Source organism: Pterocles gutturalis, unplaced genomic scaffold, assembly GCF_000699245.1.
Source record: "Pterocles gutturalis isolate BGI_N339 unplaced genomic scaffold, ASM69924v1 scaffold48101, whole genome shotgun sequence".
Lineage (NCBI taxonomy): Eukaryota > Metazoa > Chordata > Aves > Pterocliformes > Pteroclidae > Pterocles > Pterocles gutturalis.
The window spans coordinates 8,396-20,683 of record NW_010102274.1 but is presented as its reverse complement, the minus strand read 5'-3'; the positions used below and the strand labels follow the sequence as shown (position 1 = coordinate 20,683).

The window sequence follows — 12,288 nt, the reverse complement described above, 5'->3', positions numbered from 1 at the left end:
CGACTGATTAATTCTGAGAAACTTTATTGGGGAAGACTAGCTTTAACATTTGTTTTCTTGACCATTTTTACATAAAATGCTATAGAGCTTGAAATAACTCCAGAAGATAATAGCCAAAATAATTTTTTGCAATGTAAAATTAAAATACTTTTTCCTACTTTCACACTAATTTTTCTTAGGTATGATAATGTGGAATAATCTGACTTGTCACTTGCCAACAATCATTAACGCTATCAGACATAAGATTCCACTGCAGTCCAAATGCCTTGAGACTTTTTTTCCTCTAGCATCTACAAAGACACAATGGCTCATCTTTTGGTAACTTTTGTAAAACCATGGACAACTTAAATGTATTATTCATGTCCAAAAAGTGCTGCAATACTATAAGAAAAATGGAATGTATCAAAAATCTAGCAGCATCCTAGCAAGTCACAGGGCTAGGGAATATGATAAAATAGGAAACCCAAACCTGACAGTGTTTCCAGAACCTGCCATACTTCTAATGTCAACAGAGGCTTTTCTGTCCAGAAATGCAGTAAACACCAATGCGTCAGCATCACTAGTGTGGTATCCATATACTTCATCCATTTTATGCTTTGCAAAACCTGCAGGGCCACAACATACATCTCTGACACAGCTAAAGAGATGCTTATGAAACCAAGAATCAATACAACTCAAAAATAAGTGTCCTGCCTATGTGGGAGTTACTACAAAATAACTGCACCAGCAGTCATGCTGGGATTTGATATGGCTCGTTTTTGGCAGGCAGCTCCAAGCCTCAAAACTTACCAGCTACTATGGTCAACTTATTCATCAATTAGTCTAGTCTGGTAAAGCTGTAGTGTTTTTAATGCTAAAGGAAGAGTCGTGTTTGCAGTCATGAACCAACCTGAGTGCTGATAAGAAAGGGAATCCTCTGTAGATCTTTCTATGGGCCGTTTGTTTCTCATGAATTCCTTCTTGGACTGGAGCAATCTGAGTGATTCATTGTAATGGTGCCTGCATTTAAAATAAAGGCTTCTGTGTGAAGTAATCCTCTCAGAGATGCACAAAGCGATTACCTGGCACTTTCAGATTCAAGAACACAGTCTGCTTTTATGCAATTTGGATCTGAACACAATTTGTTAAGAATTTAGCATATTCATTCTACCATGAGATTAGTACCAATGTAGTTAACATTTTGCAGAATTCCCAAGCAATCTCTGTAATGGCATTCTGGTTTTAATTCCTTTTTGAAATTCTACCACTATGGAAATTTTGGTAGCAACATTACATTTAAAATATTGTGGAGGTTTTTGCTTGAAAAGGATTAAATCACACTTCAATCACTAGATTTAATTTCTTAATTAAATACAGCCCCTCATGATGATGTTGCTAAAATGTGTGCTCAGTTTTCAGGAGGAGACATTCTTGTTCTCTCTCATCCTCTTCTCCACAAAAACATGTTCCCTGGGTTTTCACCTTGTGGTTTTCCCTTTCATTTGAATTAAATGAATCACATTCTGAGGAACTCAAAATATACAAGTCTCATAAGATTTTTGACATCTACTATGCTTTTAATTTTACTGAACTCAGATCCATGAAGGCAGGCAAGGATCCTTTTGTCAGTTTTTCCAGTTTTCTATTACTTTATTCTTTTGCTGATCCTGATTGTTGGTGTCCCACTGCAAGACTGGTAACGGCCCCTTCTCTGATCATGTGGGCAAGTGCCAATCTTGGATCCAAACACCTGAGCTCCCTTCCTTCCAAATCAGCATGGCCTTGCCTGTTTAGAATAGTCCCTGACTTGCACCACCCTGAGTCCTGCTTAGGCATGGCTCATATTGGCACAAGCCAAAATCGTTTCAGGAAACAAGCTCATGGTTAAACAGGACAGGCAGGCACAGACTCAAGCCAGCGTCCCATCTCTGTCTGGTACACGTACAGCCAAAGTGACCATCAGGCCTTAAAGAACTGTATCAAAGCAAGGATTATGAGTTACAAAGTTCAGTCGGAATTCAGTCTGTGTACAAAGCCGCAGGTAACCCCTTGAACGCCTGGCCTAAGGAATTAATTTATAGTTCAGCGATTTAAATGCACACTCTTCAAATCATGCACATACTTTTAGCCACAGGAATAAGCTGCACAAGTGTCAGGGACCAACACCTAGACAGGCTGCAGAACTACCATCTCTGGTCATTTCTGAGGCTCAGCCACTGGCCAAAGAAACTGCACAAAGAGGTGAGAGACATCTGGGAGTACAGAGTAGGTAGCAGGAGCTTGGCCTGTACCTTCCTACATTTCTGCTTTTAATCCTGCCCTGTTGTAAACAGGCTGATGCTATGTATAGTCAAGCACACTAACTTTGTATCACGGACTGACATTCTTAGGCTGTGATTCAAAACAAAGAGCCCTTGGCAATGCGCTCACTGCAGGACTAATGCTACAAGCACTGCAAAACCTTAACTGCCAAAGGGTCTGTGAGGGGGCAGGGAGGGTTACGTCATTTTAATAAGGGGGTCTGTGAGGGGGCAGGGAGGGTTACGTTATTTTAATCATCAAAAAAAATCATCAAAAAGGACAAACCAATCTGTCAGTTTATCAAGCATTTTCTGAACTGCGTATGAAGTTTTGAATAACTACATAATTAAATCACAAGCACAATTCAACAAAAGTTGGGTAAGATCGATCTTTGCCAATTCTAAATTAATTCATAGTATATCTGCATCACAATCAAATCTACATCAAAAGAGGAACGAATGTAGTTCCTTGTTTACTGACAATACTGTTTTCTTGTCTAGGAAGAACATTCAGGAACAGCAGCGAAGTGGGAAATAACTCTATCGATAATGTTCCTTCCTCCTCTCTAAAAAAAAGCCTTGGGATAGTCTCCAAAATTTCCATACCCACTTAATGTAACAGGCAACTAACAGCACCACCGCAAGCGGAATATGAGCTTTGCTGTTTAAACTTCTTTTATGTCATAACTATTTGGGAGCCTCTGCAAAATCCACACATTTTGATGAAATGTGACATTTTCATGAAATGTGACATTTTCATCACACTCAGGTACAAGAAGTACTGTAGGAAAAGGCCATTCATGGGTCTCAGGACACAATGTTCTGCAGTTAAGTGTACAATTCGAAATACTGATAACAGGAGGCACTTAGGTACAATAATGTTTTTTGCCTTTGCCTAGCAATAGCAAAATCTCTTTCTATTGGTACTAAAGTTTCCTACCTCGGGGAGCTTATAGTGAAGGCAGCAATTGGTTCTTGGTTCTTTGACCAGGGAAGAATCTATAGACTAACCTTCAACACTTGTGAAGAAGCACAACTCCACAACAAACCGTTCCCTGTTTATACTTGGTAAGGATCTAGCCCTAAAGCCACCTCTTTTTTTTAATATTCACATGTGATAGTTAAAATACAATATAAAGCCAAAACACCTACGTGTCCTATTTCATCAGGAAGCTGCTTCCCCATTCGAGGGACAGGGTTCAGCATCAGGTTATGGCACTGGTTCAGCTCATTAATATAGGTCATCATTTGGGAAAAAAAAAATTTAAGTTCATTTATCTCCTTAACAGGCATCCATTTTAACATTTTATGAATCTATAAAAAGGTTCTCTTTCCAGGCAGACAGGAAGTTTGGCTATTCATACCACATTGATACTACTTTCCCTGAGCAGAAAATTATACATCCAGGTTTTATTTATTGTACCTCTTATCCTAAAGGAGTCTGAAGTGGATTTACAATTTACAAACCCAATCTTGTGAGTAGTACCCACTTCGGTCGGAGCTGTGCAAGACCAAAGCCTTTTTAAGTAGGATCACCTGATCTGTAAGATTTATGGCTGCTTCTCTGGAGGAAAACAGTTTTACAAAACTGAAATTTAGGAGAAAAATCCCATACGCAACCAATACTGCCAGAAAGACCTTTCGGCAATTTCTCTCACTGGAATATACAAGTGTGATTAGAGAAAAGAACAGAGAAGTTTTCTGCAAAGACAGGGTAGCGTTGCCTAGTCTTCCTCCCACCCTGATCCTTTTCTGTGGGCTTCCCCTGCGCCCCTGGGAAGGGGCAAAAGAAGCAACAGATGTCCATTTTCACTCAGCAAAGCAAATGAAAGCAGAACTAAAAGGCTCCATTAGTTGTTTTGTAATTATGTAGGGTATTCTTATGCATGCTTTTGTAAAGTAACAGGTCTGGTTTTTAACTGCTTTCACATAGAGCCATAAGAGCTTTCTGCGCAGCTGTTGGAATGGACATTTTAGAGCCTTCAGCTATACAAACAACTGTTGCCATTAAGCAAGTAACCTAGAAAATGTGCATAGAAATGAAGAATCACTGATAGCTCTTACAGCACACTTGCTTTCTTGAAAAGCATCCATGAAGTCTTTCACTTTAACAGTATCTGTTGACTTCTGTAGCATCTACATTTGCAAAAAGCAGCCAGCACAAGAAGTTTGTGTTTTCATACCTTGCCCCATTATGCATTTTGACCAAGACCAACCATATAGGAAAAAGGAACATTTCAAGGTCTTTATATCAAATTAACAGGTTTTAGACAAATTGTTAAATTTTTCCTTACAGCAGAAAACCACAGCAAACTCAGTGGATTTGAAGAAAACATCAGCAGTTATGGGCTTGGGTTTAACTTGCCATTAGAGTTAATAAGAAAACTTTTTAAGGATGTGTGAATAGATAAACCTGAAGGCACAATAATGCCTACATAGCTAATCTGGAACAGGTATGCTCCTGAAGAATAGGTTTGTTTGTTAACTTACTTTCTGATTAAGATCTCTATATTACCTGCTTAGAGACTTAAAAACAAGAGAAACAACATGAGAGCCAAGAACTCTGCTGCAGAATTCCCGCAGTGGCTATAATTTTGCAACACCCTTTCTTGGCAGAGGCTTTCCACATGCATCTAACTACTTAACTGGCACAAGTGCAGTACTGTGGATTATTGTGTAGGTCTGGGGAAAGCCTGTCTGCTTTGCACAAGGAAAGGAAAGATTCCAGATGGGGAATACTGAATACACAGCCTTTCTGAAGGAAAGGGATGTGAAATTTCATCCCTCACAGATATAATAGTTTATCTCATACCAGCTAATGCCATAAACAGAATGTTCTCCTTTGCTTGGGTGTTTTATGGGAGTGAATTCTGTGCACTGACCTGGTAGTCTGACAGATTGTCAATCGGTAACTTCATAAAGAAAGGGAAAAAAATGTAATTACCTTAATACTTTTACTGTCTCTGTCCATGTCTCCTGCTCACTCTCCCATGGATCAACTCGAATCCAGTCAGATGACTCCAGCGCTAGTTTAGCCATTGCTACCCGGTGCCTTGCTGAAACCAAGCCTTTCTTTCCATAGTCATCATTAACAGGAGACACTATGCCTTCAATCACCTGATACTTCCCTTTTGAAAAAAAAAGAAAAGAAAAAAGAAAAATAGAAAAATAAGTCGTCCTCAAAGAATCCTGAAAATTTAGGGTGGACGGGACCTTTGGAGCTCACCTAGTCCAACCTCTTCAAAGCATGGTTAACTTCAAAGTTATAAGAGGCTATGAACAACTTGATCTAGGTATTATTTTAATACAGAAACAGCAATTTGAAAAATTAAAAAGCAGCCTTCTTGTTCTTCTGTGAACTGCTCACAATTACTATCAATATGTTTATCCTATTAGATAATTAGATTCAACATGGAAAGCTGGATGAACATATGATCTTCAAGCAAGTAGAGACATTTATAATTTATGATGCCAACTATGAAAATTGATAGATATAATTATATTTTATATTCCAATAAGTACAGCTTTTATATAGCCAGAACAATGGATGACTTAACTGACCGCTGCTTTGTTCTTGAGCATCTGATGCTTGTTATTTATCAAAACCATGTGCCTTTTCATTGTGTTAAAGCAAGAATTATAGCATATTACTGCAGCTGCGATTAATGTGATTCAGACAAATCCGAAGATTCAAGAACAAAGATGGGGCTAATGGAGGCTAAAATGAGACTTACCGAACTATGGTCCAAACATCAGCTCAGCAGTCATTAAAGACCCTTTCTATCTGGTTGATCATGTTAATTAAATTTGAAAATATGCCCATATTTTTCTACTCCTGTAACATAATGTAATCATTAATAGAAGGTCTTTTTGTTAAGACTTTGCAATTCTGGCTTCAAATCAGGAAACAAAAAAGTAGCTCTCATTTTAATAAATGAACAGGGAAGTAAAGCACTGATAAGAGCTGCATCCCTCAAGAAATGGAGACGAAAGAAAAGGTGTTTCAAATAAATACAAATGAAACCAAACTGTTTCTAATGTAACACATGCTTTTTAAATAACTATGACAAATACGATACTGAAGGGAGAAAAGAAGTCAAAACCGGGCATAACCCAAATACCACTACAAGCAGGGGACACCCACCATTTATCCCACTGAGTTTTAGAGTAAGACAGCAAAACTTGTGGAACAGAAAGACATCTGCACTTCTTCCACTTAGAAAAGCATTCCTTAAATTCAGAGAAAAGTTAGGATGTAAACGATATGCACTGATAACAGTATTCAGAAAACCGAGTTTTATGTAACAGAAATGTTTTCTTTAGGGATGTGGTATATCTTGAGATGTCTTAAATTTTATGCTTTTGCTGCTTTGATTTGCACCTCTGCAAAGTGCACTCTACAGCTGTAATGCTTTCTGAATGCTAAGCCACACAGCCCAATACAATTAACCAAGTACTGCTCTATTTAAGCAAGCATTACTGTAAATCTTTCAGTAAAAAAAAAATAAAAATCAGATTTATTTGCTTTTCATTTAAGTTCAGTTAATTTTAACTAATATCTGTCAATATTTATTGTATATGTAGTGAGTAACTACTGCAGATCTGATCTATTCCAGTCATGTATCTGTATTGCTGTATACACTACCACAACAGCAGGATCAAACCTGGGTTATTATGTGCTGTTTTCAAATTCTGGTTATCAGAATTGTTGCAAAACCAAATTGAATTCTATGCATTTATGCTGACTTGCTGGTGTTACTATCTGTTCCTACCCCTTTCTTGAAAACATCACTCCATTTTAACCTGGTGCAGCACTTGAACAACAAACTTCTAAATTCCCAAGGCTGGTTAGTGACTAATTATTCCTCGGACTTCTCAGCTCTCCTGCCCAGCGCTGCAGGTGATACAACCCATTAATTGTGTCACATTTTCCCCAAGTTTTCATAATATAGTAACTCATTTTCCTTCACCTCTCCCTTGCATCTGTCTTGTCGCAGACAGAAACATCTTGTCTTTCATACCCTCCCCTCATTTGCCCTCTATCCCTTCTGGTCTTACCTGGAAACTTGGTGATGTTAGTATCCTCCACTGGCAATACTTGGGAAACAAAGTTTTAAACATCTTATATAGATTGATTCTAGTCTTATTTCTTTGGACTTTATGGTCAAATGAGAAATACAGTCAAACAGAAATAAAAGCATCTGACATAACAGACCGGAAAGGCATTTGCCACAGTCAGCGCAAGTTTCAAGAAACAATTTTAAAACAAGGGATTGAATCTGAGAAAATTTTAGCTATGTGTGAGGATGTGTAAGGAGTCAGATTCACATGAGTAGAGACAAAAGCCAGATAAAGAGAATCATTATTCAGTCACACGTAGCTACATCTGTTGTATTTAAAAGGCACCATGACAAGATTTGTCGACTGATATTAACAGAAAAAAGGATGAATTGACATGTGGCAATGAAACTGCAGATACTGCTTAAAAGTATCGGAAAGTCAATAAAATTCCCACCTTAAAATAGGGACGTATGAAAAATAAGAGTAGACAGCATTTGAAACTGAAGTGATGTGCAAAAAGCTGGCAGGCAGAATTACTGGAGATGCCAGTCAGGACGCACAGCAGGGATAGTCATGTCATTCCTAACAGTCAAACCTGGCTGGGAAGTCAGCTCCAGCCAAGCTATTGCACAACTCATTGTTTCTGCCTGATTTGTGACTGAGCAGAAATACTGAAGTAGCACCAGAAGTAAGTCATTCTCCCAGCCTAGGAATCATTGTTCTTCATGCTAGTTAATTCTTCACTCATGCTACCTGCTTTCTCAGGCACTCAGTGTGTATGCTAGCCTGCAAATGCACCGTTCTCACTGAGAAGGGAATCAGAGTGAATACAGTAAACCACTACCTCGCTTCAAACAAGCTGTAGTCAGCTATAACCAGTGTCCTCCCGCCCTACTATCAGCTCCCAGTCTGCAACTAGTGCTTCTTCTCAGCAAATAAGCTCCAATTTCTCCTCTCCTTCCCTGGGTAACTGCAGAAGAGGAAACAGGACTAAAACCATGAGAGAATAAGCAATTAATTTCCCGGGTGGAAATGGGTCTGCCAGAAAACAGGTATCCAGCATCGATCGCATTACCAACCCCTTTGTTTGAGGAGCTGTCTTCACCACAGCAAGAAAGACCATATACCAGATTTGTATGTATCCATACATATAAACACATATATCTACATGTATAGTTGCCTCAAATAAAGCTACCTCTACTCGAGATGGGTAAAGCTTCCACAGACTAACTGAGGATTCTTGCTTTGTAGACATCCTGGGTTAAGCACTCAGAAAGTGTAATGACAACACTGTAGGCAACCCAGACACAAACAAAGTCCTCTTCTTTAATGCATGAAGTACTCATACTACTAAGACTCCACACATTAAACTAAGAAGTCAAAAGGCATGTCACTTCCTACCCAGAACTAAGCACTGGTGTTAGAAAGGTGCAATGTAATGCACAACTTTCATTTCAGCCTTTTGACATTTCATTTTTACTATGATTTTCACTAGACTTGTTTAAGTAAACTCCTCTGAGTAAGGGGTGGAGCCTTGTTAGACAGACCCTGGAGCAGACCAGACAATGAACTGTGATTCAGACAGAATCATCATTCATTTCCCAGTTCAATCCTTCTTTCAAGGTAGAGAAATAAGTTACTGGACTATAACATACAACTTAAATGGAATTACCAATTGGTCTCACATTGCCTTTCTACTCCTTGCACACCCAGGCAGCAGAAGCAGTTACAAAATTACAGGGAGAATAGCCAGCTGAAATCCCTTTTTAACCCTTTATTTTTAGTCCTGTGGGAGCGACAAAACCATTTTACAGTTACAGGGCAACAGAGACTCATAGAGGCAGCCCACAGGGCCAGCTGGGAAATTCTTCCTCATGAAAGTCAACGTATTCTCACAATATGTGACAAGTATGTAGTTGCCGATTTTACTGCACAATGGTATCAGTGGGTTACCAGATTGTCTTCCCTCCTCTCCACAATCTGACAGCGAAATTCCTTTTACTATTATTTTCTGTCCAGGTTCCTACTCAACCACCTCCCTAGGAACTTCTCTGTCAGGTTCCAATAAACTATGATTCCTTTCCAACCTCTTCCAGAAACCTGTACATTTTAGCTGACAGACGGAAAAAAAAATAAAAGCCTCACCAACTTAGTAGTCAAGCTTAGAGTTCAATGCTTCTCAGTAGCTTTTCTGATTCTTGCTTAAGTTCCTAATGTTACCCACCAAGTTTATGAAACTTTCTAGCCTGCTGACATCTAGCTTTTTTGATCTCCTTTATGAGGAAATTATTTTGCTAGGGGAGATAACTAGTGAAGAGGGATAATGAATAATTAACGTTTCATCTCTTCTCCAGTTTCATCTGGCTGTCAAAACCATGAACTGTAACATGTCTTCATATTAAAACACAATGTGTCATAAAAACATGAAATCTGAATATAAATGTTTCTCCTCAGTTTCAAAATTGTTAAGCATACTCTTTCACAAGGCTCAGCTTGTTCCATTAATATGATCCTAAAACTGCTGATTAAACTTCAGTTTATTTGCATGAACGCTCATTATGATACTTATGCACTGAGCCAAAGGAAAAGGTAACGCTAGACTTTCTGTATTGAGTATGCCATGAAAGTCTCATGTTGAATGATCAATAAACAATACTAAAATTAAGCCAGCGGTAAAGCGACAGTTTATCTATAGTGAGTGTTAAAAATCTTTCTTCCTTTTCACAGTAGAACACCATGTGTGCGTGGGGCCCTAACACCACCTTACTGACCTGTTTGGTGCAGGTGGTCTCTAGCCAGCTCAAACAAACGCATGTGCATGTTTGTGATGGGGTTAAAGGAGCCGCAAGCTAGAAGAATGAGAGGTATCCTGCTCGTCATTCTGACACCAAAACATTAAAACTCCACCCTAAAGAAAAAAAAAAATATTAAAATTAAAACCAAACATGACAAAGAGCAGTCTGCCCACTGTTCCTCAAACTCAAATGAACACTGTTTTCAGAATGGTGTATTCCCAGAATACCAGTGAAGTATCAGAAGATGAGTCCAGTGTGTCGTCACAGCACACAGGGAGTACTAGCTCAGAAACATGGCTGTTCTTTGATATTCATTAGGAGAGCATCAGCAAATTCTGTTTCCCCCCATATAGAGACAGCTAGAAAGTACTTCTAGACATTCATATCTTCACTATTATTAAAAAATGAGATTCTTACATGATTTTTATTTTTAACCTGCTTTTGTCAGAAAACAAGGTTTCATTCTGTCTGTCAACACTCTAATAATAACTGTGGAACCTGCAGGCCTGCTAAAAAAGCAGATTTTTTTTTAATAAGTTCTTACAATGGACCTTTGCAACATATAACAAAACCCCACACGCAATACTCAAACCTAAAGGTCTGAATTCCTTAGAGGTGGGCAGGCAGCGGCTAGTGGCCAGCCAGCTGGCAAATACTTCCAGCCAGAGTACCAGCCATGGCCTGCAGAGTTTATTTGTTGGATGGCAGAGCCAGTGCTGGTGGATCAATGATATGGAACAGCAGGGAGGGGAAACTACAGCGATTACAGGGAAACACCGGGGACATTAAAATGCTATGAACAGGGTGAATGGATGGGCAGCAGTGGTGCTAGGAGCCTTGCAGGTGCATTTACAAACAACCCTTTCATAATTTAGCTAAAATGTCAGTCATCTTAGTAAAAAAGCAGCAGAAATCAGTTTAAGTTAATCACTGTGCCTGGAGCTACTTATTTGCACAAGTCCTTTTACAACTGGTCCAGAATATATCTGGTGTGACAAGAACAGTTGTGTTCCACACACATATTTTCAGATGGGGGTCTCTTTTCCTAGGATTTGAAATCTCTACTATGCTCACACCCATATACCATATGCACCATTCTCATCCCTTCCCCTGGCTCCAGCCCTCTCCATCAAGTGTTACAGTCTTCCTGCAGAAGACACTTCCACCCCAAACTTCAGAAGCCAGTCTTGGACTGAGAGACTAAATTCAGTACAGATTTTGTGCTCTGTTTAGCCAAGTCCTGTTCTTCATCTCCAGTGTACCAAAGCACTGCAGCTCAGAGCCTACCTCTCACTGTTCCAAGTCCTTATATTCCCTTACATTTTCTTTTTCCTTTTCTTACTTAGAAAAATTTCACAATAATGGTTAAATCAATGTCAAGGTGATGGTTTATAGCTGCTAACTCTCTCAGTTAATTTGCAGAGGATTTATAACTCTGAAGACTAGGACTATACCATTTAACAGCATTCAGTGCACCTAGCAACAAGTTTTAATATTTTCACTTGTGACATCCTAGCAGTTTGCAAAATTTTTTACAAAGAAAATTCTTTGAAGCATACATGCCATCTGTACCTTGACCATCTAGTACTGAATACACATATTAATATTCTTTTATAGGGTTTTCATTTTACTTAAGTCATTTCTCATATCTCCCCTCATACTAAGGGCAAGAAAAGACTTGCTGGCTGCAGAGCCATTGGAAGTTAGCAACAATTTGATGGTCTACAATTGCAGGGCTGTAGGAAGCACATTTCACAGCACTCTCTCTCTCTACTCTGATTTACTATCGCATAAGCACTAGCAAACCCACACGTGAAAATTGTATGCAAACTTTACAGATTCTTTATTCAGAAAAATGAAACTCGAAGTGTTCTTTTGTTCTATCAGCAATTCTGTAAATGTATCTTCATGGTATGGGGAAAGGTCTTTTTGCCTTGAAACAGGTAGCAAAACATTAGTATGTGTGATGAACTGAAAAAGAAATCATTGCTAGAACATGTAAGTGTCCTTCTGTAGTTCTAACTTTTTGCTAGGTAAATTCTGTTGTCATGGATTAGTCACCGCTGAACTCTCAATGATGAATCAATTATTTCCAGACTAAGAGTGTCTTAGAAACAGGAACTTTTTACAGTAGTAACTCCAATGATGTTCCT

General features: G+C 38.8%; 1 protein-coding gene across 1 annotated transcript; it reads right to left on the bottom strand.

Annotated features, from left to right (window-relative positions):
- Positions 1-469: 469 nt before the first annotated feature.
- On the bottom strand, positions 470-10,220 carry LOC104470644 (nicotinamide mononucleotide adenylyltransferase 3-like; the record flags this gene model as incomplete). The annotated part of the gene is made up of 4 exons (XM_010085640.1): positions 10,112-10,220; positions 5,224-5,407; positions 890-999; positions 470-605 (listed from the first exon to the last, which is right to left on the bottom strand). Coding segments are annotated over exons 1-4 (539 nt in total), but the record flags the coding sequence as incomplete, so codon positions are not given.
- Between the last annotated feature and the right edge of the window lie 2,068 nt (positions 10,221-12,288).